The sequence below is a fragment of the Centroberyx affinis genome, unplaced genomic scaffold, assembly GCF_046629955.1.
Source record: "Centroberyx affinis isolate AG114_WGS23_722 - 3 ecotype Tasmania unplaced genomic scaffold, CSIRO-AGI_Caff_v1 ptg004376l_1, whole genome shotgun sequence".
NCBI lineage: Eukaryota > Metazoa > Chordata > Actinopteri > Beryciformes > Berycidae > Centroberyx > Centroberyx affinis.
The window spans coordinates 12,866-40,501 of record NW_027282069.1 but is presented as its reverse complement, the minus strand read 5'-3'; the positions used below and the strand labels follow the sequence as shown (position 1 = coordinate 40,501).

Genomic DNA, 27,636 nt, shown 5'->3' with positions numbered 1-27,636 from the left:
TTTCAAACAGGCCACGCCCACAACGTGCGGTTCAACAACATCGACATTTACTGTGGCTGCTTTTTCTGTATTCTGATAATTTATCTGACATGTATACGGTGTAAATAATGTGTCGTTACATTTTCACGGTTATCAAAGACCTGCATCATTATTCAAATGTTTATTTTCTGGAAGTCACAAAATGCTAACAAGCTAGCAAACTTCCATTCAAGAGAGGATTCATGCTAGCATTTTGAGACTTCAAGAAAAACATTTTAATGATCTTACTGTTGTTTGACAGTCATGAAAAGGTAACGTCAAATTATTTACACCATATACATTTCACAAAAATTATTAGAACACAGAAAAAGCAACCACTGAAAATGTCGATCTATTGGCCTTTTCACCGCGTCATTCGCCATTCTGAAGCAGTGCAACGCAGACGGTGGGACTGTTTTGAAGGGAGCACCTGCTGGGGAGGCAGAACCTTGGGCAGAACAGGACAGAACATCCGAGAAGGCCACTGAAGCAAGCCCGATCGATCGCCGAAAGTTGCGGCAAGTCAGTGGTAAGTCAGTAGGCCAAGGTTACCTTGTTTGTACAGCTACTTTATCAACTTTCGTTTAAAAATCCGTTAATTTAGTTGCTGGGTGCGCTAGCCAAACTCCTACTACTAAAAGGCTAGCTTAACGGTAACGGCCAGCCAAGCTTATGCAGAACTAAACCCCAACTTGCTTGTCCATATATTTTTTTTTAATGATTAATGATTTGTTTAAACGATTTAAGTCGACTAGGGAACTTTTTATGTGTAATAATGCGTTGATAGCGGCGTGATATGTTGTTGTAAATTAACGCGCCAAATTTAAATGTCAATTTATCGGTACGTTAATATCAATCTATTTACAAGCAACTAAAGCAGATTAATTAATTAGTTGACAGAATATGTTCTTTACTGCAAATCTTTCGGGTCGAGTTGTGAATTGGCCATGCATTTGTTTCTACTATTAACAACGACAAAGGAAGCCGTTTGAATGGAGTTCAGCGTACAGTTTTCCTATACAACTTCTGTGCTATTTGGCTTGCAGGAAGCCATTTGCTCTGGCGAGCCGCAACCGTTTTTGATGGCATTATTTAAACAGATAAAGCTTATTTAAAAAGGGAACGCTAAGGTATGTTTTGCATCGGCCATCTACAGCTACTCTGGCATGTAAAACGTGACACTAACAATTGTAAAACACGTACGGCGTTTATGGAATACGATTTGGCCATATTATAGTGATTTGACCGTTAGAGAGAGAGAGAGGGTAGAGACTGCTATTGTAACCTCATGGCTATGATTTGACCACTGGACACATGGCCTCAAGTGTAAATATTTTTTTATACAACAGTGTATAGAATAGCTATGACTTATGATTTTATAATTTAATCATATCTTGAATGGTACAGGACGTGGTTAGGTGCCTCTATAATTCAGAGGAAAATCAAAGGCGTTTTAATCCATCCGAGAGGTATGAAATATTATTGGAAGTCAAGAAGCTGGTTCTTGTACATTTTTATTGTACATGTCGGGCATCCCTAGATAATTTCTTTCCATGCCAATGTCCTTTTCAGCTTCAGATCCCAATGTGGCAGTTACGGCATCATTGGAGAAGTCAAAAAGAGCCTGGATGTTCCTGAGGTGCTCATAAAATGTAAGCTGGGTTCATAATTTGGGAATAAAAATACATTTTGATGTTATTATAATTGTCCTCTCTGGATGATAATGCACTACTTTTAATTCAATGAAAGCAGATGAAGTTGTAAGGTTTGGAGTGGTGAATCAATAGGCGTTATGCCCAACTTACTTCCGCATTCTGTTAAAACAAATTTACTAGTTTCCAGTTCAGTTTTTCCGAAAGCTTGTTGTAGCAGCTACATGTGGATATGGCGTTGTTTTATTCACAGTGTCTTCGGGAGCTGCCAGAGATGAGCATTTCCGATGTACATTATATATGCAGTTTGACCTCCAAGACTACAGTATATACGGTACCAGGGCAGCTGTCACAGGGGGACCTGGTCATGATCCCTGATTAGCCTACTCAGCTGCCCTGATACCGATTTCACCAGTCAGCCTGTCTCTGTTTGACACTGGTGAAAATAAAACGACAACGTGATTATATAGGCATCTACACATATAGCAATCATTAATCAGACACTTGCTCAGACACTTAACAACAGTGTTAAGCAGTGAGCTAGCTAAATAACTAGCCAGCTAGCTAGTACACAGCTGCCCTTGTCGCACATGTATGAAGAAGCGTACAGCTTAAACACTTTATCCAGTTTGGTCGTGGGAGTCTTGGAGGTCAACCTGCATACGATGTACATCAGAAATGCTCATCTTTGGCAGCTTCCGAAGACGCCGTGAATAAAACACCACCATATCCACACGTAGCTGGTACAACAACAAGCTTTCGGTAAAGCGAAACTGAACCGGAAACTAGTAAATCCGTTTTTACAGAATGCGGAAGTAGGTTGGGCATAACCCCTATTTCACATGCCGAGCAGTGCCCCTGAGTGCTCTCATTTGTTGTTCTCTTTTGGGGCTATCAATCTAACCACATTTCAATTATGAAATTACAAAGGTTCTGCCTGCATTGTCATTGTGATTTTGTATTTTTTCCAGTATCATGTGCAACCTACTACGAAGCAGTCAGAAGGAACTACACATCTGTGCTGCCTCAGAACCTGGGGGAGAGGGTGCAGCAGTCTCAGAAGAAGAAGGCTCGACAGAGGAGACAAGTAAGTTGTTATATAACATTCTGTATATTTACATGCACACTAATTATTTTATTATATCTGGTTTAAAGCTTGGGTAGTAATCCCTCCATTCAGGAAGTGGAGGAATTACTAGCATTAGAGAAGGAACTCTATTAGAATGTTAACATCTCCTCCCTCCCTCCCTTTAGCAGGGAGGGAGGGGAGATAAATCATAGATTATTCACCAATCATTTTTTTATTGTTGGATTTATACGTCATCGTCTGATTTGTTTTGGTGTTTTGATTTTGTGCATGCAGGACCTGTAGTACGGTGGCCATTTTAGGACATCCTGAGCCGCCTTTGTCATTCGTAGATCGACTCCCAACTAGAGGACTTCCAACTAGGTAAGAATTTTCTCAATTGTTTATTATTTTGTTTCCTTTGCCTCCTATCTTGCATGCTCTGGCTCTACTCTGGCCTTTTAATATGACTAGAATTTATAACCTCCTCCCCTCCTTTCCTCTCCTCTCCTCTCCTTGTCTCTTCTCCTCTCCTCTTATTGTCTCCTCTCCTCTCCTCTCCTCTACTCTACTCTCCTCATCTCCTCTCTCCTCTCCTCATCTCCTCTCTTGTCTCCTCTCCTCTCCTCTCTCCTCCTTGTCTCCTCACCTCCTTTCCTCTCCTCTCCTCTCCTTGTCTCCTCTCTCCTCTCCTTGTCTCCTCTCTCCTCTCCTGTCCTCTCCTTTCCTCCTCATCTCCTCTCTTGTCTCCTCTCCTCTCCTCCTCTCCTCTCTTGTCTCCTCTCTCCTCTCCTCCTCTCCTTGTCTCCTGTCCTCTCCTCCTCCTCTCCTCTCCTCTCTTGTCTCCTCTCCTCTCGTCCTCTCCTTTCCTCTCCTCTCTCCTCTTCTCCACTCCTTGTCCCCTGTCCTCTCCTCCTCTCCTTTCCTCCTCCTCTCCTCTCCTCTCTTGTCTCCTCTCCTCTCGTCCTCTCCTTTCCTCTCCTCCTCTCCTCTCCTCTCCTCCTACTCTCATCTCCTCTCCTCATCTCCTCTCTTGTCTCCTCTCCTCTCCTTTCCTCTCCTCCTCACTTCAACTTAATTTGTTAGCCTACCTGTTGATTTAAACATGTAGATAACCCCCTGACCATCTCATGACGTCTCACATTGTCCCTCTATTTCTTTACAGCTCAGCTCCCACAAGATGGATCCCACCATCATCCCACCATGGATGAAGATCCAGATGTGGTGGACGACAATACAGCCTTTGCTGGTTTGTGGCTGTTTGGCATTTAAATGATACAGGTGTTCATGTTGGTGTATATGTGTTGTATAAAATTTGTCAGGTCCTGTAGTGTTTTCTATTGTCTATGGTTTTGTTTTTGTATAGTGTCCTATGTTCATTGTTTTGTGACATTGTTCTTTATGCCATTGAGAACACTTAAATGGATTTAATTTGTACAAATCTGTTGACAATAAATACCTGTTTTATTCACTGTACTCTGACTAATACTTCTTTTATGAAATTTAATTGTTTATAGTAAAATATTCTTATATTAAATACAGTAAACCTGTTTAAATTTGCAGTAATACTCTGCAATATTAATGTGTTATGCTGTAAAACACAATTATAGTATCATACTCCAAAACACAATTACAGTAGACCAGATATACTGTAAAACAATTACAGTATCGTACTATAAAAGACAATTACAGTATCATACTAGAAACCACATTTACAATAGAGCAGTTATACTGTAAAGCACACTCACGGTAAGACTGTCTAACTGTAAAACGCACTTACAGTAAAGCTGTTTTACCGTAAAATGCACTTACAGTAAAAGTGTTTTACTGTAAAACATCATAACAGTAAAGGTACTGTAGACCGTAATTACAGTAACTTCCTGGCAACAGTGTCGCCAGTAAGTTACTGTAAAAATGCAATAAAATGTCTAACAGTGTTGATATAGTTATCAGAGCATAGACGTGCAGGTGGGGGGGGGGTTGAAACACCAAGACAGTGTCTAAACAGGCATCACTAATGCTGACTACCTGAAGAACTACAAGCTAAAATGGGCTTATAACCATTCTGAGGAGCATTTACACTGCAGTTTTTCCACTATGTAGGTTATTCACCCCTAGCACATGTGCCTTGCCTCTCTTCAACAGCTTACATCAGTCAGCAGAGAGCATTTGAGGCCACATGAATGTTTCTGTCCTCTTTATAAAATCATAAGACATTTGCTTCCTTCTCTTATCAAATCTGTGCAGAAAAAATGTCAAAAAAGCAACTATTATGTGGATGGGAGAGAGTATAAGCAAGATGGGAAAGCAACAAAGGCTGATTTTGAACCCAAGATGTTGGATTCACATGGTAGGTGCTTTAGCCAACTGAAAGTATTTTGTCCCAGCACGCCACTGTATCTCAGGACAACCAAATATCTGGTAATGCACCACAGGCCTTATGCTAATGTACTGCAGATGTTACCACATACAAAACCACAGAGAGTATCATATAAGTGCCACATGAAAGTGTGCTTAAGTATCATGTTTCCCAGAGATAGTCGATTCTGTTCTCTCCTATAGGATCATGTCCTGGCAGAGCTTTCTCTCCTGTATCCCACCTGTCCTGCCACATTCCTGCTGTCTAAATAAAGAGTAACAACATTAAATGTGTTTAAAGGCCTATCGTAAATTGTCCCAAAAATAGTATGTGGTTATCCTATTTTTTTTTTTAAGTTTTCTTCCTACTTCAAAAAAAACTGTAGAGTTACACCCACTTGATTCTACTTGATATTACATTTTTACTCTATTAATGTTCACTGGTCTGTCTAAACAAGCAAACCATTTTGTAGTTCAACTGCAGCGCTGAACATGATAATTGGGCCAAAAATTAAGATGAACCAAGGAGACAGTACAAAATGTACAGAAGAATATGCTGTTAAAATATGAAAGAAACTCTTATCCTTGCAGTATTGATGATGAACTCAACCCCTCTAGTGGCAATTATAGAAGAATGGAAGAATCTGTCTGTGCCAAAACCCCATTGAAATACGAAAGAAAATCTGCATCAATAAAATTGATTGATAATATCCGGATGTAATCTGGAAAAGGTTTCTCTATATGGAGCAGAGTGTTAAATCTTAGCTCTCTGGTTTCCAGCTTGTAGAGAGTTGTTCATGTTCACAAACACTAATTCGACTGTGCAAAACCACAAGGATAATTAAATTCTTACAATGGTATGATGTAATGCATCAGCTTTCATCAGAGTCTCCTGAACAGTGCTAGTCAGTTTTTACCATGAAAAGAAACAGCATTACACCATTATGAAAAGTTTTATAGATGTGAATGGGAATGGGCATTACATCCCTTACACCCTTTGACCAATAGTCTTCTTCCATTCAGGTCTACACCTGGACATATTGCAGTCAGATGAATGTCCAGCTTCAAAACTGAATTGTCTACAGTAATAGATAAATAGTGACAATACAATAAAATAATGTATAACTTCTCTAACAAATTAATATTTAAGAATTTATTCTGTACATAATATGCAGCACAAGATATAGGATATCTGCACAACTAGAAGATGGTGCATTCAGTGCCAATGCACTACACTTAAATGAATGATTGATTTGGAAAATTATTCAGCATTAAACAGGCTAATATGTATTATCACAGTTAATTACATAAGATGGCACATCACAGAGGCTATACATGTAAATGTGAACACTGGTGTGAATGTGTTGAACTTGAAATGCCTTTCAATCAGTAGTTTAGGCCCCCATCTTGTGGCCATTCTTTGAACATACAAACAACTCTATTCAGAATAAGTTTATGGACAGATAAACTACACTTTGGTAAAAAAAAATTCTGTCCAGCTTTATTTCTAGCAAGGTGAAATACAAGGTGAATTACATACAAGTACTTCCAGTTTACAATTCAAAAATTACGTGTATACTAACAAATCTAACAAAATTAAACAAAGTTCATTTTGGAAACCCATTTCTTTGTTTGCTGATCTCAACTATTTGGAGTCAACAGTCACTTACACAGTCCTGACCTGCAGGAGATAAAAAAGCAGCAGTATATGACAGCCAAGTGACAAAGTCAGATATCAGACCACAGATGGTGATATATAACAAAATATTTGTGGCAACAAGGCAGCATAGCAAGACCACTCTTAAACCAAGGCCCAAGCATTGACAAGCATCCACACTGCTGAAGTGTCCTTGAGCAAGACACTGAATGCCTCCCTGTTCTGTCGCTGACCTCTGACCTCTGACCCTCGCTGTGCAGGGAGGGAAAGCGAAAAGAGAATTTACTAACAGGGATCAATAAAGCATTACATTATTACTGTGAAAAGAAAACCAATGTGTGTATTATTTCAGTGACAAAACATTGACGTCAGATGCTTTGGTCTATCTTCTTGAAGACAAGGTTAGATTATCACTACTAATAATTTGGGTCGTTTGTCTTTATCAAGGGGGAGGAATAAAACCATCTCAGAAGAACATGATCTATGGCTAATGTCATTATCAAAGCTCTCTTAAAAAGCAGCAGATAATCACTCCCGCCTTGTGGATGTACAGCAGCATGTGACATTATAGCATCCTGGATGACACTGCGTGTCATGTTCAGGATACAATATGAACTGTACTCAACAGACTTTATCAATCTAATGAGACTGTATTGTCAAAGATAGCTACTGTCTTTTTCATTATGAAACCTTTTCTGCTTGGCTTATTTACTTTATTTTTTGCAGCACTTTTATATAACAGAGTTTAAAATGGGCTATATATAGTGGAACAATAGCAGTAATAATAACTTTACTACATGTCATGTGTCCATATGTCGTCATGCCAATATGTCAACATGTCACATGTATGTCCCAAGTTTGTTGCTGCTGTGACAATTGAATAATGTATGTATGTATATTATATATAGTATAAGTAAGTAGGCTATGCATATACAATAGTACACGCCTATACGCTGCTTGTGTGCACAAAAACATAAGACACAAATTACATAATAAGTAATATTATGATTATATTTTTATAATATTACATTACTATTATTTGTCAATGGACAGACTAGAGGGGATTTATTTAGTCTACACTGAGATGTCTTGACCCCCGTCTAAAATGTATTGTATTATATATATATAGGGCTGCAACTAACGATTATTTTCATTGTCGATTAATCTGTCGATTTTCTCGATTAATCGATTAATTGTTTGGTCTATAAAATGTCAGAAAATGGTGAAAAATGTCGATCAGTGTTTCCCAAAGCCCAAGATGACGTCCTCAAATGTCTTGTTTTGTCCACAACCCAAAGATATTCAGTTTACTGTCATAGAGGAGTAAAGAAACCAGAAAATATTCACATTTAAGAAGCTGGAATCAGAGAATTTTGACTTATTTTTCTTAGAAAAATTACTCAAACCGATTAATCGATTATCAAAATAGTTGGCGATTAATTTAATAGTTGACAACTAATCGATTAATCGATTAATCATCGCAGCTCTATATATATATATATAGATATATATATCTATATATATGTTATATGTTATCAATAAATGTTATATGTTATCAATAAATGTTATATGTTATCAATAAATACCAATGCTTATAAAACATGTAAAGCCTATTAAGCGTAGTGTAGGCTACTATTTGTACCGTTTGGTGACGTTTTCCCCTTAATTCACATCTTTAATGGAGATGCAGAACTGTTTCTTGAAATGTTTTGTTTTTTTCACACCACCTCATGACGCGACCATTTCCTTCCTGCATCTTGATGTGCTTCGTCAAGCTAGCCACAGATAGGTAGAAACAGACAGGAAGTGTTGCGATTTGGGCTTCAAAACAAAAGTATAAAATGTGTCACTCAGAATAAAACCATGTGTTAAGTAAGCCTACTGCTGGGGTGTAAATAACACCAAAACTCATATCAAAATAATCAGTGAAAAAATATAAAAGATTATATAGCATTATGTCTCTTTGTGTTTCATGCTAAAACTAAGATCAAAATCCAAAAATTACAGATGAAGACAGAATGATGAAGGTAGCCTACACTACAGCACCGAAACATCTCTGTTTTCTCACCGAACACTTTTTGTACAGTACAATTTTTGCACTTTGCACAATGTTTGATTATAAATGTTTCCCCATTTTTGTTTCGTTAAATTCAGTGTGGACATTACTTTCTTTGTTGTCAGTGTGCGGGGTATCTGTAGTGTTCATATAGCTAAGGCAAGAACTTTATTTTGAAATTTATAACCGGAGGTTTCATATTTTATTCTGGCTCACTTGAAACTGCTGTAAGCACAACCGGCCGACGCCTACTAATTGGAAACTTGGTAAGTCAAGAACCATTATTTGTCCTAAAATTGACTTTATTTTACCAGGTGAATAGTTTTCTAGTCTCGATTCCTGCCGTTCTACCGAGAGAGCGATTTCTAATATTGTTAACTTCACAACGATTGGCAAAAGTACATCTGCCTAAATTCTTAATGAAGCTAGTATGTGAAATGGCGGTGACTGTACTGTAGCGAGAAGAAGGAAGTTCTGCTATTATTTTAGTAGCGAGCGCATTACGCTGTTAAAGAAGACATTTCACTGTGGCAGGAAGATAAATGGAATCTATATGTTACGAACATCAAAGACCACCGCTGTAGCCTATAGGCTGCTGGTACCTATTGTGTTAAAGTTGGGGTGACCAAACTTTTCACAACCCCAGATATGTTTTTATGGTCTGATACATTGGAACAAATGAAACAATGCTTTATCTATCTATGCTAAAAAAGCTCGTATTGTACTTGAACTTGCACTTTTCAGTGTCAGTGCGTGTATGGGTGGATGTTTTTGCTTGCCAAACGACATATGACAGGGAATTCTCAGATAGCCTTGAACCTATAATACTATAACTATAATAATAATACTCCTAAAATACATTTTAGAAGAACACCATACAAATGTCACATCAGAACTGTGCAACGTCCTATAGGAATGCTATAGTGATAGGATAAGGTCACTATAAACTCACTAGTACCACAGACACTACAGTATTCATGTATTATAGTGATTTTTGTCAGAGAGACTGTTTTAGACACAATGCCCCGAACTAACCCAGACATTGTCAACATTGTTCATTCCAGGTCAAATTTGTCCAGTATTGATATATCCAATGTTCTGCCTTCATCACCTCTTATCCACCAGCTTTGGTAGTTTTCATTAGGCCGTATTTGACAGGTATGTTGGGGCTATAAGTGCTGCTGCTCCTCGACAGGGCACAAATAGTCCTAGCTGTGGGATAGCAGGAGCCTCCTTGGCCCCGACTCAAACTCCTGGCCTGCATTTAAAGCTAAGCAGGCCTGGCCCCGGTCCATCCTTGGCCTTGGATGGGAAACCACGGGTGTCCTGTTAGTCCAAACGTCACCCCTCCTTTTCTCCACTAAATAGAAAGAAGATGCGGCAGGCAGTGTCCAAAATCTGTTCAGCACATACACAATCCTAACAGTTAGTAGGCTGTAGTCTAATGTAGCATGCAAAACATGGACTACACGCCACATGACAAGTTTTTCATACTAGATTAAAACCATACCGAAGTCCCTCATGCTGATGTTTCTGCCATCAAAGTGTGGCTGTTTTTCTTCACTTTGGATTCGATTATTACTCATGAAGCACAGTGTTATGGGCATTTTTCACTCAATTTTTCAAGTTAGTATGTCAGTATGTTTCTGATCTTGACTCTGTGTAACACATGGTATACAGCATAATATCCTGGCATTCACAGTCCTGATGTCGGAAGGGAAAAATGCCTTTGAAATTTGAATAATGTTCATGCTCTGTGTACTGAAAAGGCTTACTGATCAGCAGGTACTGCACGGCCTGGTGGGCAGTTCGGACAAGGGCCAGACACAATTGGGTTTTTCACCTGCACAGTTTTACAATTGCACAAGTCAGGGAGCGAAAACATGAACTAGCTGTTATGATATTGTTTTATCTGCTCCCCCATTAGTGGAGGAGACAAGAGAAGCTGCTTCATACTATCATATATTATGATTTACTTTTCTCTTACATCACTTCTCTAGTAAAATGCTTAAATTCAATTATATTCATGAGCAAAAAGCCACAAGGTAATAGCTCAATGAAATATAAAACGTTTGAGCACTCTTTAATTTGCTGAACATCATTTGATAAAACATCATTGTCATCTTTCAATTCAATTGAAATATTTTTTTAAAGGAACTTTTAAATGCGTAAGGTGGTATCATTGAATAAGAATAAGAACATACAAGCAATCAACAACAAAAATATGATTAAAAACACAACAAAAATATCAATCTGTTATTTAGTTAAAACATTCAAAATACAAAACATATCCAGAAAAAAAAGGGAGCACAAAACTTGAGGTAGCCATTTTAGTCTTCAGTATTGACTTGTATCTGGATTTGGAAGGCAGAAGTTTGTGAAACATAATCTGCTGCTATTTGTTCTCCTTTTTCTTTTTGCTGATTTAATACATTTTTATCAATAGCTTTGATGTGACTAAGCGTATTGATGCGTGTTGTCAGCATAGCAATACAATATTGTGGGGAAAAGTATCAAGAAGTACCGTATCATTTTTTCCCCTATACTCTTTGTGAGATGATTGGCCCATCAGTGAGAGGAAAAACACACATTTTCTTGATAAAAATATATAAACCCTCAAGATTTAATTAGCTAATTGAAAGCTGATGACTTATTGCACCAGGCTGCTTCCAGCATCCCTGATCCAAAAGTTCTGTATCTGCAGCATCCATTTTGACTTTTGCTCAGCAGTCACCTTTTCAGACTGTAATGGCGCCTCTTCCTTCATCATAGTTGTAGTGACAGTGTAACAGGAAAGACGGAAGGTGTGAGAGGAGAGAGAGCATGAGAAGCACTCAGACCGATGCAGTCGCAGCACATGGATAGTTTCCCAATTTCACTGGACAAGTGCACTGGTTCAGCCGAGCACCGGGACGCTTTCCTGAGAGGCAGACGGCTTTCCCTGCAGGAATGCTGTGTCGTGTGTTTTCTGGGGCCGACTGGAGACTCAGCCCCCCTTAACTGTCCTTACTAAAGGCTTTGGTATTTTACTAATCTGAGTGGGTGTACAGCATAAGTCGGTGGCCATTCATTAGCTGGTGTTGGTGTGTCTTTCAGCTGTGGCCTGTTTTTGTATTGATGTTTGCCTGACTTGTTTGGTGTCATATATAGTCCTAACATGAACTACAGATTTCCCCTGCGCCCCTACATCATGTGTTTTCATTTGAAGGGAAAGCGCCTGTTCAGACTGAAGTATATTATCAAACAGCTGTGTTTGTTTGGGTAGGATTCAAAATAGCAATCTGCGAGATCCTCGTTTTTTTTTTTTTTTAAGTTTGTCTCCATCTGTGGTGCTAAGCCGTCATTGCTGTGGCGTTTTTGCAGTGTGACCAGTTCTAGGACGTCTTTTTCTTTGGATTTTCTGTTGATGAAGTTTGAGTTTCTGTAGGTGGTGCTCTTTTCTTTGTCTGTTCAGCCATGGTGGCTATCACTGCTCATGCTAACTACCCAGTTCTGTTTATTCCAAACAAACCGCTGTTGCCAGATGTTTTTTCCCAGGAAAGACCTACCAGACACCTGGTGTTCAGAACGGCAAATATAAAAGCTTTCATGAACTGGCTATTGGTTGAATCATATTGTATTGTATTATATCAGTTGGCGACAGAGAGTAACAAAGCAGCTATTTATTTATGTGAAAGTGTTGCAGATTAAGTGTTTTTGTCACTCTATAAGCAATTTCCCTATCACTGAGGAGCCAATAGGCAACTTGCATTTTGCTTTTTGTTAATGGTTTGATGATGTGTTGTTCTTAAGTTCCTATATCCTGTGGTTCTTTTATGAGTAAGTTGTTATGCTGCTAAAAAGGAAATCAAAAAAGGAAGTGAGATTATTCCAGATAGAGACAGAAGACCAACTTTTCCTGCTCTGACTCCTCACAGTTCAACTGACAGCTCATTCGTTTGCTCCCAATTCACTTGGTGGCAAATATTTTGTCATAATAAAGTCCTCATTATGAAACTCAGATTCTTACTTGAGTGGGCAGTCCTCAAGAAAAACCTTTATTATTATCATTATACATTTTTATGACTTGAAGTCTGACATGACAGACATTCAAACTCACATGAGCTGACTACATGCCATTAGAGGGTTGGACGTCAGAACACCAAAGGTTGCAAATTCTTTAAATTTAGTTTGAAATTGTATGAGGTTGTATGTAGTTAGTTTGTTATTGGTCAGTTATTAGTCCATGTTTCCATTGTTTACACGACAGAGCTTGGTTGGGAACAATGACAACTATATGAAACAGAAGGTCAGCCTCAAACTCAACTTGAAGTGCCACCACTGATAAATAGTCATTATAAAAAGCACAGACTAGATTGATTGGCAACCAGTTCATGGGCCTGTGAATATATTTAACATGACAGGCCTACAGTGTTTTTACTTATAAACATTTATACATTATCTGTTTGACGTTTAACCTTGAACACGTGTTGTGATACACCATAACCTTTTCAAAACCAACAACACTGTGATAGGCCTAGTGCATGTGTGTGGCCACAGGGTGTTAAAGTACAGAAAAAGTACATAGCTCTTGTCATCGTCCATGGTTCATAGTTGATTCGCGCATCCGAGCACAACATAAGAGGAAGTTGAGTTTGATATTAAGGCCACTTTTCATACATCATAGATCAACGGATTATCCTGTCATTTAGATAGAGGGAAGAGGCAGGGCGAGTAAACCAGCACTGCTGGAGGGAGCGGAGGGAGGGGGGAATATGGGGAAGTGGAGATGCATTTCCCATAAGTCATTGTCAGCCAATCGCAGCTCCTCCCCCGGTTGGCAGAGAGCCAGGATCAAGCCGAGCAGAGCAGTGGCGGAAAGCAGACACACAGCCTAGACAGAATCTGCAAGGACCGACTAGACCAACCGAGTACCTGGTTTTACCATTGTAGATGTCAAGCTATTTAGAACGGACGCCCAGGAGAGAGACAGCAGCTCAGACTGGCCTCTGTCGGTACGTCTAGATGTCTCTGCCCCCCTCAGTGTTTGTTTTTGTGGTCGTATAGTGGGTTTGTCTCTGCTTCCTCCCTGCTTGAATTCAGTTGGGGTGTGGTGTTAAGCTGTGTGTTTTTGGAGCACCGGTGCATATGCAGCGTCCTCAGAAGGAAGTGGTAGTTGAATTGCTTTGTTCTAGGTATACTGTATGTTGGAGCGCGTGAAGTCGGCACACAAGGTAATGAAAACCAATACCAGAGCTTGAATGTTGGCAGTTTTCTGTGATATGGGCAGTATAAGTACGATTTTAAATCCATACGTGGGCCTCTCTTTGAAGTCAGTTTTCCAGGGGGTTTAGTATAATTAGCAGAAATTATGAGTCTAATATATCGGCAGTCATACTCTCGCTGTACTCTATATCACTCTTATAGGGCCTTTATCAAGAATCTCTCTGTGCAGAAAGGGTCAAGTGCAACACAGACACACTGATGCAACAAACTGCAACTGTAGTCCCAGAGTTCTCAATTACTGACTACCAATTAACTCCTTCCTCCTTAATTACCTATATTTGATGCATTTGACCACTGTTGAGATTAAAGGAGTGTGTGTGACGTGCTGGTTTTACAGACATACACTGCATGTTTTCATTTTTAGAACTTCCAAGCCATTGGGAATTGATCATGTGAAACTTTATTGGAAATTCAGCCTTGCCTAGGACAATGTGCTTTTTCCCATAAGGCTGTAGTTTACTTCCTGACTGAAGCATTGCACTTGCGTCTAGCTGCACGGTTGCAACTGTCAAAACAAGGCCAGGGTTGCGTTTCCTGCCTCATCTGCCCACTGCAAACTTAGTCTCAGTAATTTCCGACGATCAAGTTTCGATATGTCAATCATAATCCCTAATCCTAACCTTGTCAGAGTCAAATATGTCTCACATTAAGCAAGCCATAAAGAAGCAGATTGACATGTATTTCACTGCAACACAAAACCTGCCATTGTTCCATTTTAAGTGGGTGCAAAGTTCAGTTGACAGGAGTAAGGATGTTAGCTCAAGTTAATAAACTGTTCTGCCTTGTTTGATTACTATTGGTGGCCCTGGAAACGGCAAGAAACTGCTCCTGCTCTTCAACAACAAGCGTGTGTGATCACACACACAGGTTTTGCCGAGAGGAACAGATGTATAAAGTCGTCGGGTTGTCATCGTATATGCGTTGGCTTACAGATTGCTTATAGTGTTCTGACTGTTTCTACCTCCAGTAGATGAAATGGCGGTGAGGCAGAGGATTTGCAACTCGACCGCACCGTTCTCCGGGTCGTCCCAAGTCAACTTGAAGGGATCCCACCCGAGCTGCCCAACCCCGGACCAGGAGGCAGAGGCGGAGGAGGAGGGGGGGAAGGAAAGCAAAATGGACATGTCCCATTTTACCTCCAGTCTAAAGAAGGCGCTGACACAAGGGACTGCAGAGCAAGTGGGAGAAGGGCCATTGAAGAACTCTCCCTTCATTGCTCAGGCTGTTTGTGAGTATATGGATTCGACTCATTTAAAACATAACATGTAAGCTTGGTTAACCGTGCCTAGACAGAGAATTGAACATTGAGCACCTGCTCTCTTTCCAGGTGAAACCCAGGACTCCCAAGAATTTAGCCCATCCTGTTCTGAACGCTCCTATGTTCCCTCCCCCAACTGCTTCATCAGGTATGACATTACCTTTACATCCATAACAAGTCTTCACAATTTCACTCCGCCTTTGCAATCTTATTTTACTATTTAGAATATACTGGATTCCTCCATGCCATAGTGGGAATTCACATTTGTAACCGTGCTTTTTCTTTCTGCAGTCTTTCCTCGGAGCACAACAACGTGGCATGCCCGACGACCGCCTCCATCCAGGAACCTAACAGCTCCACGACCCCGAGGAAGAAGGCCCGGAAGAGACAGAAGCGCAAAGAGAAAAAGAAAGAGGAGAGGAAGAGGGAGAAGCAGCGACAGAGACATCGAGTGCCCTCTGGAGTCCCTGAACAAGAGAGCGGAAGTTCTCCGGTCCAGATCCAGGTAAGAGGAACATTGGTTATTCTTCACATCCCACAGCGATTTATGTAGAAAAAGGAAAAATGTTATTGTAACCACCATGCAGAAGTAAGTAGACATATTTATTACTCATATATTCTAAAGCGAACTGATGAGGATTGCAATGTTTTTCTTGTGAATCATTTTCAAGGGTAAATTGCGACATTCTTAGGCAGCCTGAGCCTCTACTTCTAGACATCCTGGTGCAAACATTAGCCTTCCTGTGTTGTGGAAGTGAATCACTGAATTTAGACAAAGCTGCCTCTCATGGCCGTGAACGTTGAGCCCCTGAGCCAACTCTCACTGTCAGCGTCATCACCTGAGAATGAAAACGGTGCATCGCCTGGTCTGATCGCCTCGCCGTTTGCCCATCTCTCTCGTAGGAGGAGGTGTCGGAGTCTCTCGGGGGGAGAAGCATCAGCAGCGCTTCTTTCAGCAGCAGTGTTGAAAGCTCACAAGTGCAGGACAGGGGCCCTCCTCTGTACAGACGACAGATCTACAGCGGGGGCTCCAGCTGCACTCCTCTGGGTTGGAGCGACCAGGTGTGCGGCCCCCTCTCAAACCTCGCTTCCTATGGGCAGGACAGCGACACAGACTCCTCCCTCAGCAGTGTGGGAGACTGCAGTCTGGCCCTGGCCGGCCTCAGGGGCAACGTCTGTCATGGGGACCCGTGCTACACAGGCCCCTTTTTCAAAGACGTGGAGCGGGATGTGCGGGAGGAGGAGGAGGAGCTATCGGCAACCAATTCTGTCATCAATGAGGGAATCATCTTTGACAATGAAGTAGGTTCTATTTCACTCCCATCTGAGGGTCTCGGCTTAAATTAACACCACTTGACGATTCGTTTTAAGTAACCTAACTTGATTCTCTCCTTTCCTTTCAGAACATTCAACCTGTGGATTCTGAATACAGGGAGGGGAGGGAGTACGTCCTCGTGAAGTTCATCAAGGAAGGCTCCTACGGCGAAGTGCACAGTGCTGAAGATGTTAACACAGGCTTCAGATTCGCTGCCAAAAAGGTATCGCAAAAGAGCCTCCTGCTGTGTCTTTTCGGTGTCTAAAATGTGTTCTTGTGTGATTGCTGACTCTCTTGTTCCGCTCTCTCCTCCCAGATCGCCCTGAAGAGTTTCAGCAGTGAGGAGGTGGGTGCGTGGAGTGCCCTCAAGTCTCCCCGTGTGGTGGAACTCTTTGGTGTGGTCAGAGAGGGGCCATATGTCGTCCTCCTGATGGACCACAAATCTGGTAAACAAGCCGTACTTCTGTCGTTTACACACACTACATTCTGTTATCACTCGCTCTCTGATAGTAGGTGCAGCAGATGTGTCAGCCATTTCATTTACCCAGTTGCTACTGAGATGGAGGGTGAGGGCGGAAATTGCTGGGTGAGATGTGGTGGGTGGTGTAAACCCACGTGTAGGTGCAATGTCGGGATAATGTTGTCGAAGCGTAGATGAATATGGTTGTGATTAGTGTTACGGTGTTGTAGTGGGTGGTTCTGGGATGCAAGAAAAGATGCAAAAAAAAAAAAAATCCCACAAAACAGCTATGATGGGAGATGGCCCACTTGGTAAACCCAGTGACATACCTACTGTCACCTACCCCCCTCTTTTCTCTAAACCAGGTTTCTCCACAGGCCTAAGGTGGTTGTATCAGATCATGTGTATTAGTAATCAGATGAACTTAGTTGTGGCCCTGACCTCCTCTGTTATTCCAGGCTCCCTGGGCCAGCTGATAGCGGAGCGGGGCCGGCTGCCCGAGGACCTGAGCCTCCACTACCTCTGGCAAGTCCTGGTAGCGCTGGAGTACTTAGTGAAGAAAAGAGTGGTGCATCTAGACATAAAGGGTAAGTCAAGCTAACGGCTGTTTCCAAAACATTTCTTCAACAAATGTATGTGTGACATTATAGTAAAACAAACGTTCAAGTCTTATCTGAGTTGTTATACTAAAAAGTCATAACACGATTTCAGTGGAGCCGCCCTGTTGAAAGTGTATGCTTTAGTCATTACTGAAGTTTGACATACCTATATCATAACTAAAGTCACTCCACTAGGTTTTACCTCAAATAACCTGAATCAAATTGACAACATTAGATAATTGTTGAGACATGCATGTAAAGAGCACTCAGCCATTTGTTTTTTCCCAGTTCTTTCTTACATTTCTTTTTCAGGCAGAGCCTTAAGAGCTAAACAACATATCAGAAATATTTGAGTAATTATCAGTATTTTATCAGAAATATTTTAGCTTTCCCAATGCAGTAGAGAATTTAAAGAATCTTTGAAATGTAACAAAATGTATGTTTTTGTCAATTATTTGCCAAAAGGTTTGAGTGAAAACTTGTATTTATTTAAACAGTAATTATACACTAACATCCAAAGGTTTGGACACACCTGATTGAAAGTACTATGTTTTTCATTATCTTAAAGCCATTTTGATCTAAAGGTTTATGCTTAAATGCTTGAATTGCATTTGTTTCTTAGACAAATGTAAAGTGAATGCCTATGTATGAATTTCTTTCCAAAACCTTTGCCTTTCCATCAAGGCAAAGGGCGGCTAGTTTAAAGAATCAAGATAGTTTTAACTTTTTTGGTCACTGCATAATTTCCATTTCTGTTATTTCATAGTTTTGATGTCTTTCCTATTATTCTATAATGTGGAAAATAGTAAAAATAAAGAAAAATGTGGTGTGTCCAAAGTTTTGACAAAGTGTAGATCAAACTGAGTTAGCACAACTGATGGCACAACAGAATGTGTCAGCTTGGCTTTTGCTTGTTATGGTACCTGGTGGAAAACAAAAAATACAGAGAGAGCAAGTCAGATTTCTAATTAGTTTTCATCAGAGGAGTTTAGTAGCTCTTTGTGCAGCTGTTGTGTGGAACACAAATGTCATAGATGTAGTTTAGATCTCATCTCCAGCACCTGTGTTGTGAAACCAGACTAGCACAGAGAAGGGCTGGGAATTTCCCACAGTGACTCACCGCTGCTCTGTAGAGACAGCGCATGTGCAAACCAGAGCAAAAGAAAGACAGAAAGGGAGAGCGAGACAGAGAGGGGGATGGGAGGAGGAGGAGGAGGAGGAAGTAGTTAGCGAGAGAAAGGGGGGGGGGGTAAGTACAAGGAGAGACTGAAGGAGAGAAAACACATTGTAAAAAAGTAAGACAGAGGGAGAGAGAAAACAGAGAGAAACAATGAGAGAGTGAGTAAGAGGAAGACCAAGAACCAGATCAAAACTGGCAGGCAGACAAACAACTCAGTATAGGCTGTTAAAGCCAAAGCTCAGGCGCCACCTGGTGTCTGTAGTGCCTAAGATAAAACAAGGTAACACTGCCAAATCCCTTCACCTGCTGTCTCTGTTACTAGTCTCCACATTCATTCCACATTAAAGTGTTGTGTACAGCAGCTGTCCCTCACTGACTTAATATTTCCCTCTCTTAGTTTGCCTCACGGGTCTCCAGACCATTTTCTGTCTGTGCAGATACACTGTTGCTAAATATGTCATCCACAAACCAGCTGATTATCATATCTGCCTGTTTCCCACAGCTGACAACGTGTTGCTGTCAGAGGACGGTAGAGACACCTTCCTGTGTGACTTTGGACACTCAGAGAGACTCGACAATCACGGACAGAGCCTCAGTGGGTCCAAAGGTAACACAGCGTGACTTCAGACATTCAAATCTACATGTATTAGTCATATACTGTACTTTGTCGGCGACTTCCATGTGTCAATCTTCACTGTTTCCCAATCTAACTCAACGCAGATCTGAAGGGCACAGAGACTCACATGGCCCCTGAGATTGTAAATGAGCAACCCCGAGGAGCCAAAGCAGATGTGTGGAGCAGCTGCTGTATGTTACTGCACATGCTCAATGGGTGTCAGCCTTGGACGCGTTACTACACCTGCAGACTTTACCTGAAGGTATCCTTCACAGCGACACACACACTACCCGCTGTTTCATCGTGGACGTTCAGTTTACCCCTCACAGAATTCACATCAGACCTTGACCATATTTTGATGGTTACAGATTGCCTACGAGCCTCCGCCTCTGAGAGAGATCCCTCCTGACTGTAGTCTCCTCACGGCTGAAGTTATAAAGGCAGGACTTCAGAAGGACCCAGTCGCGAGAGCGTCAGCATCCAACCTCAAAGAAAGAACAGCCAGAGCTCTGAAAGATGGTAACCAAAGCTGCACTGCAGCGATTCTTGCATCAGCGTTCACATCAGCCAATCAGTGCAGATAATGTTGTGTCAGCACCAGCCACATGGGTTAAGCTGTTGTGTTTGTCTGATTCTAGTGGGAGGACTGACCAGCCCAGCGAGGGGACCCTACACAGAGCCCCTGCATATTGTTGACAAACCTCCCGACTCCCTGCAACACCCCACCAGCAGAGTCGACTCTGACTCTGACTCAGAGTTTGAGGAGAAAGTGGTGATCTCAGGGAAGGAGGAGGAGCTGGAGGATGATGATGATGATGATGATGCAGAGAATGAGGCTGATGCTGATACGTCAGAGCAAGGCTCACCTCTCCGTCTGCAAACACTCATCTCTGAACCAAACCACCAGATGGGCAACGTTACCACCACCGTCTCCGAACTTGAGCTACGCAAACTGGAGCGAGGTGAGGCTTCTCTCAATATCCTGCATGTTTTTCTTTTGTCACGTATACGACTGAACCCTCCTCCTCATTGTCTGTCTGTTTGAATGCAGATTTCTACCTGAGCAGTCTGTCCCAGCTGCACTCTGCTGAGATACAGGAGCAGCTGTTGTCTTGCCTCAGCAGTGACTGTTACTCAAATCGGGAACCATGGGACAAAAAGGTAACCCAGGTCACATCTCTAACTTACTCCCCAGCAGTGTGCAGTGCATGGTTGGGGTAAGTGAGAACAAGTAAACAAGGATCTGAGTCCAGTCCAATCATTATCATCTCCAAAATGGGGAAGCTGGTATTGACAAAAAGTTGTACATCCCAAGTTTGAAGCACTGTAGCAGGAGAATGATAAGAGTTTGGATTGATAACCCCAACCCTCGCTTACCTGTTACCATTTACTCCCACTGTGCACTCCATACTGCCTCAGAGTAAGTTAGTGCCTTCTATAAATCATTGTGACAACCACTTTTTCAAATCCGAGCATCACAGCTCTTCAGGGGGGGGGGCTGGTTCCAGGCAGGCCTAGTGTAGCCAGAGCTGAATCATCAGAGAGATGCACTGAAATGCAGAAAAGCTGGAAAGAGATCCTAAAAATACATTTGTAGATGTCTGGTGATGTTTAAGAAACCATTGCAGAGTGAGAATTATCCAACAAAATCTGAAAATATGCATAGTATTAATTAATCTGTCCTAATACCTAATATCTGTCCATGTACCAAAAGGACTCTTGTTTCTTGGCTCATCCAATTTGGCTAAAGTATCAACAAACCAACTGTTCTGCCTGTGTTCCTCTTCCTTTACCCCATATCCCAGGACTCTGGCCGCTGGTCCATGAGCCCAGGAGACGACTTAAGCTCCGGTGTGTTCTCCTACAACAGTCAACCAGATGGACAGGTTTTCAGTATGGACTGGCTGGGTCACACGCCGCTCCCACCACCTTCCTGTTTTGAGGGTGAGACGGACGTCACTCGTGTCTCTTCTTTTAAAATGCCAAATATTGTACCCGACTCTCAGTGACATCATGTGCTTTGCCCTCATGCCGTCTGTCTCTCTGCTCTGTGATTGGCTCAGGGGTGGACGTCTGCATCAGAGACTTCAACAGGAGAAGCATCCGGATCAGAGAGACGCGCCGGGTGAAGGTGGGCCACATCGCCACTGGAATCAGCGATCAGGTGGGGGCTCGCACGCCGTCATGCCTCAGCACGACTACTCACGTTTGTCCATCACGGACGTTGTAAAGAGCGAGGTTACACTCGTATCATACCTATGCGTGTCCCTCCCCTGTAGATCTCCGAGAGGGTTTTCACCTTGGAGACCCAGGAGGGCCAGCAGGTCGCCCACGATGAGGAGGTGCAGGAGTCCGGGCTGGAGCTCTGCTGTGTGTCTGCGCCAGACTTCAGCCCCGCCTGGAGATGGAGGATCAGAGACGGGTTGCTGGAGACGAGATAGAGCCGACAACGCTCACCTTCCATTCCATTTGTTTTAAATATGTGCTGTTTGTATGTCTGTGAATGTGCCAGGAACATGTTTTCTTCAGGGGAGAAAAAAAATGCCTTTTTTAGCATGTCCATCTTGAAAGTTTTACTGTCGGAGTGAGTGGTATTTTTGTAGTCTTTTAGTTGTTTTTACAGCACTTATGACCCAATGAAATCACTGAGCTTATGTGACCACTAGGATGTTTACATCTGTTACACCTCTTGCTTGTAGCTTATTGTTTATATCAAGCCATTAAACAGTAACTATTTTGCAGAGTGTTTCATGCATTATTGACCTCACTTCACTGTTCAACTTCATTAGATAAAATCGTCCTATTCATTAGTTAACTCACAATCCGCAGGATGAGTTGAACATGAACATGATTCCCTGTAATCAGTTTGATAATTACTCTGTAGTCTGATTACTTTTTTACTTTTGGTTTACTTTGTCTCCCGAATCCATTGTATGAATTAAGATTGAACTTGCCATTCATAGACCCTAAATTCAATAGTGTTATCGACAACAGTAATTATTACTTCAAACTGTGTAGACTTTGTGAGCAAAATCCACAAATCAAAAATCATGCTCATGTCTCTGAATAATACAGTAAGTAATCATCTGTTTCATCCGGTTTTTCAGTTAATGGTAATTCATTTTTTGTAATGAGATTACTGTAAACCTGTGACATACAATCCTCATTCCTTAACTGTGATGATGCAGATCTGGTAGGAAGTTAGGAAGTCTTAAAATGTTTTATTTTCATATTGCATACAATGTCATACGATGTCTCTGCATAAAGATTTTCAGGGAGACAGGAAACAAATTGAGAATAAAAAAAAAATTGAGAATATCACAGTGATTTAATTAAAAAAATGTAATGTGTGTATGCATGTGTACATACATACATACATATAAACATGGATGACAAATTAAAGGAATGTAACGTAAAGTGTCTTAGTAAGGTGTTGGGCCACGAGCCGCCAGAACAGCTTCAATGCTCCTTGGCATAGATTCTACAAGTCTCTGAACTCTACTGGAGGGAGGGAACACCATTCTTCCAAAAGTTATTCCCTCATCTGTTTTGATGATGGTGGTGGAGAGCGCTGTCTAACACGTCAGTCCAAAATCTCCCATAGGTGTACAATTGGGTTGAGATCTGGTGACTGCGAAGGCCATAGCATATGATTCACATCATTTTCCTACTCATCAAACCATTCAGTGAGCCCTCGTGCCATGTGGGTGGGGGCACTGTCGTCCTGGAAGAGACCACTACCATCAGGATAGAAATGTTTCATCATAGGATAAAGGTGATCACTCAGAATAACTTTGAATTGATTTGCAACTCTGCCATAACTTGTCTCTTCTGTCGTTAGAATGTTCCTTCATGTTGCCCTCGTTCTTATGCCCAGTTCTTCACATCTTCCTCCTGTCTGCTCTTCAGCTCCTCTGAGTCACCAGAAAAGTGGTGAGAACACCAGCTGAGAAAACTGCCAACGTCTGCCAAGTGGAACTGCCGAAGTGAGAACGAATTCTCTCCTAAAAAAGATGTTAACAACTGTCATCACAGCCACCAGTGGAGTCTTAATTACTAATAGATTATGTGTTTGAACTGTAGCCTATCTTTGAGTTGGTTTCTTACCCAGCCACCTTGGTCCCTGATCCAGTTGACAATTTCACCCGTCGCAGCCTGAGAAAGGTTGAGTGGGAGAAGTGTCAGATTTTGGGTCTGTGATATTCAATAATCACTCCATAATAAAGCAGTTTTTGGGCCAGAGGGGGTAAGAAGGGGCTGCTGCACTCACTCTGTAGCCCAACCGACCGGCAAAGTAGGACAGAGCAGCAATCCTGCCCCAGCTGACATTTCCATCAGAAAAGACCTCAGCAGCAACATCCAAGAAAACTTTCCTTGCTGGACCTTGTTTGGAGTAACCGTTTATCATCCTGGGGAAAACATAGGAAAGGTTGATCAATTAAATGTATCCTGTAGCAATTAGGAACAGACATAGTGTATAGTTAAGACTGGTAAAACATTTAAATTCATAATTGTTTCGGCCTGAAAGCTGATGGAAATCCAACACAGTAAGATACCTTTGGAGCTCTACATTGCCATCCAGCGAGTCATGAATCTCCCGCAGCCTCTGAGCAAGCTGCCTGTGGACTGGGTCAGTCTCCCCCTCACCCAGTTGTGCCCGGGTCACTTCAGTATTGCTGTCTCCATGCAGCTGAAGCCGCTCATGGATGAAACTGTACATAGAGATAGATGCAGTAGATAGATCGTAACTAGTAGGAATGGTGTCGTTGCACAGGTCAAAAAGGAGCGGACTGACTGTATAAATACTTACTCTGTTAGCAAAGCAGTTCTCTCTTCCAGTATCTGATCTCTACCATTCCCTGAAAAACGAGGGATGATGGGAAAGATGTTTATAAGATGTCAGTTCACGTCATACTAACCCTGAAGCAGATGTTCAACAACCAGGTGAATCAAAATTACAGTACACAAAGTCAGAGCAGAATATTGGCTGTGTTAATTAGCCTAAATTAGATCACACTGTGGCTAGATAACGTTAGTTAGCTAAATTAACGTGACCAAGCTCCAGAAACTGACTGACGGCGACATCTTGAAGGTGAAATGCTGATGTGTTTCGGTTTTATTCAGACATGTTAGCTGAATAGACCTTTTTCTCAAACTTCAGGTAGATCCACCCTGCCAGCAACTTTCTGTCGCCTCCGACTCTATGATAACTTCTTTCTTCCTGTCTCTGTTGTCAGACGACTGCACCGCTTAAAAAAGTGATTGCTGTCAAACTGTCACGAAGAAACAAATACAAAATGCCAATGTAACGCTAACGTCCGCGCAGCTAAGTGTCAGATCAGCTATGTCTACGATACGGTTGTCAGTGTCACAGTCAGTTTAATGTTACTGTTGCTCGCACCTGATTCACCTCCTCCCGTTGGCGACGCCATCTTGCCTGTTTGTTTGGATACTTTTTCCGTATCACGTGACAAAGTTTTTTGTTTATGGCAACTGAAGGGCGGCTGCAGGTGATCTGTATCGATTATGCGCAGTAAACTCATGTCGATCAGGTCTGCGCAGCATGACACCAGTATGGATTTAATATTATGGAATGAATTTTGTCTCCATAATATAACGAAAATAAATTTAGCATCACAAACGCTTGTGGGTTTGTGTTGGAATTACCCTTGGTTTACATACAGTTCTAGTTCATTTGATATAGGGTTCCCAAGTGTGTTCCCAGCTAGTGTTTTTATTGGTTTAAATTCAATTAAATCAATTCACAACTTCTCAGTCAAATGTCTCCTTGGTGACAATTGGGAATTAAAGGGGAAAGGAAATTTCGCAGTTCATATAAAAGAGTTTGCTAGAAGATTATGAATTGGCAGGAAGGATGTGATTGATTCATTTTGGTCAATTGTGCCTTTTGCTCCTCCCAGAACCTAATATTGATATGACATTACTGGAACAGTTGCAGAATTTTTATTATATATTTTTTTTATTATTATTATTTTTCTCAATTTTTATGTTTATTGTATGCACCTTCATACCAAGGCAAATTCCTTGTACTGTGAAAACTTACTTGGCAATAAACCTGATTCTGATTCTGAAAGATACCAGTATTTCAAATATAGATGTGGATGAATATACAAAACACAATTAAAATCATCCTGTTCATTGTAGTTCACAATCCACAGGATGACTTTGAACATGATTGTAATCAGTTGAATTCCTCTGTCTGATTACTTTCAGTTAGTTGTGGTTTACTTTTACTATAAATTCAATAGCGTAATCTACAATTATTACTTCAAACTGTATTGACTGTGAGCAAAATACCCAAATCAAAATCATGCTCATGTTTCTGAATAATATGAGAAGTAATCACCTGTTTTTCAGGTTTATCTGATGTTTTCAGCTAATAACTGATTAATTTTTTTGTAATGACATTACTGTAAACCCTATAAATATTAAAAAATATTTTATTTCCATATTACAACATACAATGTCTCTGTAAATAGATTTTCAGGGAGACTGAAATCAAATTTACAAATGTGATAGAAAATGTGAAAATTTGAGAACATCAAACTGACAGTAAAAATAAACACCAAGGCACTGAAAAAAAGAAAATGTATAAAAAGCATTTTATTGTGTAGGTAAGATTGTAGTTTGAATAACTCACTTAAAAATACAGTACTTCGAACATATGCCTAGAGTGAGGAAGCATCAGTGCTTTCCGTGTCTGCAGTGCAACATGTCTTTTAAAGACCCCATGAAATGTAATTTAGAGCTCAGTTGATGTGTGGCTCTGATTCCAAAAGATTATATATACATATACATACATATATACAGTATATATATATATATATATATATACACACACACACACACACACACACATTTAGACCTCTGCGAGTTGAACAATGGGAGCACACATTAAGTTGGTGACCATGCTGGTAGAAAGCCCAATGGCAGCAACTCATTACATGGTGTATGAAATGTGAATAAAAAAGAAAGAAAAAAAACAGACAGTGATGAAACAAGATTGTAGTCAAGTGCATTCTACCACATTTACTGTATCTTACTGATGTGCCTTATTGAATGATGCTGATTACTTTGTATGCACATTACTTTGGAAACAAGTCCCTAGTGTGGCACCTCAGGCTTTCTGAGGGGTGTCAATCAAATTGTTATCCACTGACAGCAGGTTGAGCTGAGTATACTGGAAGGTGGAAAGACTATTTCAGGTTGTTTGAGCACAAATGTCTGAGAGGAATTTTTTTTTTCTTTGTACATCTCATCTTGTTGCTTTACCTGATGGTTGAGTACTCCAAAAAGTCATTTTTCTACTTCATGGGGTCTTTAAGGTCTGACCATCCTCAACAAACACTTCCAATGCCAGCAGATTATTACAGATTTACACAAGTGAACACACACAGACACATGAGAAAAAGCATACTCTAGCATACAGAAACCATGATCAGATCGATGGAGAGAAAGGGAAACTGGAAAAAGCAGAGACTCAAGTAAAACAAAAAAAGTGCAATGAAAATAACTCACAGAAGAAACTCTGTAGTGCATCTGAACTCATAGGTAAGCTCAGAGAAAAAAATATTAATCAGTCCATATACCTTTCAACAATTCTGGCAGCAAAAAAGTATTCAGTGACTTGTTTGACATGAATGGCAGGTGCAAACTATGAGTGGCTCTTCACGTCCAAATGCAAGTTCTCTCAGTCCAACTCTGCCATAACTTGTCTCTTCAGTCCTCAGAATGTTCCTTCATGTTGACCACGTTCCTATCTCCATTTCCCTCCCTCGCAGCTCTTCCCATCTTCCTCCTGTCTGCTCTTCAATCCCCCGCAGTGACCAGAAAAGTGATGAGAACACCAGCTAAGAAAACTGTCAACGTCTGGCAAGTAGGAGCATCAAAGACAGAACGAATTCTGTCCTAAAAATCATAGATGACAGACAAGATGTTAACAACTGTCATCACAGCCACCAAGAGTGGAGTCTTAGTTGCTAATAGATTATGTGTTTGAACTATATTTTTTAAATTGGCTCCTTACCCTGGCAGCTTGCTTGCTTAAGCTGGCAGCTTCCTCGTCAAACCTGATCATGTAGTCGCCCACCACAGCCAGAGAAGGGGTGAGTGGAA

At 41.1% G+C, this 27,636-nt stretch overlaps 2 protein-coding genes and 1 long non-coding RNA gene across 7 annotated transcripts; 2 read left to right on the top strand and 1 right to left on the bottom strand.

Annotated features, from left to right (window-relative positions):
- The first annotated feature begins 38 nt into the window (after nt 1–38).
- Nucleotides 39–4,153, top strand: LOC139664815 (uncharacterized). Its single transcript, XR_011696851.1, has 5 exons — nt 39–547; nt 1,591–1,670; nt 2,642–2,757; nt 3,034–3,120; nt 3,902–4,153. It is a non-coding gene; the product is annotated as an uncharacterized lncRNA (long non-coding RNA).
- Nucleotides 4,154–9,028: 4,875 nt separating this feature from the next.
- map3k14a (mitogen-activated protein kinase kinase kinase 14a) lies at nt 9,029–22,241 on the top strand. 5 transcript variants are annotated; one of them, XM_071543774.1, is made up of 16 exons: nt 9,029–9,073; nt 15,040–15,300; nt 15,400–15,478; nt 15,622–15,835; nt 16,234–16,632; nt 16,734–16,868; nt 16,962–17,091; nt 17,564–17,692; nt 19,387–19,491; nt 19,605–19,762; nt 19,869–20,019; nt 20,139–20,462; nt 20,552–20,661; nt 21,306–21,444; nt 21,564–21,664; nt 21,780–22,241. In XM_071543774.1, the coding sequence occupies exons 2-16, from the start codon at nt 15,048–15,050 to the stop codon at nt 21,939–21,941; spliced, it is 2,589 nt and encodes an 862-aa protein (XP_071399875.1). In that variant the 5' UTR covers nt 9,029–9,073; nt 15,040–15,047; the 3' UTR covers nt 21,942–22,241. The 5 variants fall into 5 exon arrangements, with proteins under 5 accessions (XP_071399875.1, XP_071399878.1, XP_071399877.1 ...); XM_071543777.1 differs by having other exon boundaries at nt 9,052–9,073; nt 15,043–15,300; XM_071543776.1 differs by lacking the exon at nt 9,029–9,073 and adding an exon at nt 13,703–13,801.
- A 109-nt stretch (nt 22,242–22,350) lies between these two features.
- LOC139664812 (apoptosis regulator BAX-like) lies at nt 22,351–24,932 on the bottom strand. The gene is made up of 6 exons (XM_071543783.1): nt 24,902–24,932; nt 24,311–24,359; nt 24,057–24,212; nt 23,771–23,909; nt 23,608–23,655; nt 22,351–23,504 (listed from the first exon to the last, which is right to left on the bottom strand). The coding sequence occupies exons 1-6, from the start codon at nt 24,930–24,932 to the stop codon at nt 23,406–23,408; spliced, it is 522 nt and encodes a 173-aa protein (XP_071399884.1). The 3' UTR covers nt 22,351–23,405.
- Between the last annotated feature and the right edge of the window lie 2,704 nt (nt 24,933–27,636).

What these genes read in the sequence shown, in the direction of transcription:
- LOC139664812 (XM_071543783.1), bottom strand. Translation starts at nt 24,932, where the DNA reads ATGGCGTCGCCAACGGGAGGAGGTGAATCAG. An exon ending in GGCAATGTAGAGCTCCAAAG is followed by an intron (nt 23,910 to 24,056) that starts GTATCTTACTGT and finishes TGTTTTCCCCAG; the next exon opens with GATGATAAACGGTTACTCCA. An exon ending in CCGGTCGGTTGGGCTACAGA is followed by an intron (nt 23,656 to 23,770) that starts GTGAGTGCAGCA and finishes AACCTTTCTCAG; the next exon opens with GCTGCGACGGGTGAAATTGT.
- map3k14a (XM_071543774.1), top strand. Translation starts at nt 15,048, where the DNA reads ATGGCGGTGAGGCAGAGGATTTGCAACTCGACCGCACCGTTCTCCGGG. An exon ending in GTTCTCCGGTCCAGATCCAG is followed by an intron (nt 15,836 to 16,233) that starts GTAAGAGGAACA and finishes TCTCTCTCGTAG; the next exon opens with GAGGAGGTGTCGGAGTCTCT. An exon ending in CCTGATGGACCACAAATCTG is followed by an intron (nt 17,092 to 17,563) that starts GTAAACAAGCCG and finishes CTGTTATTCCAG; the next exon opens with GCTCCCTGGGCCAGCTGATA.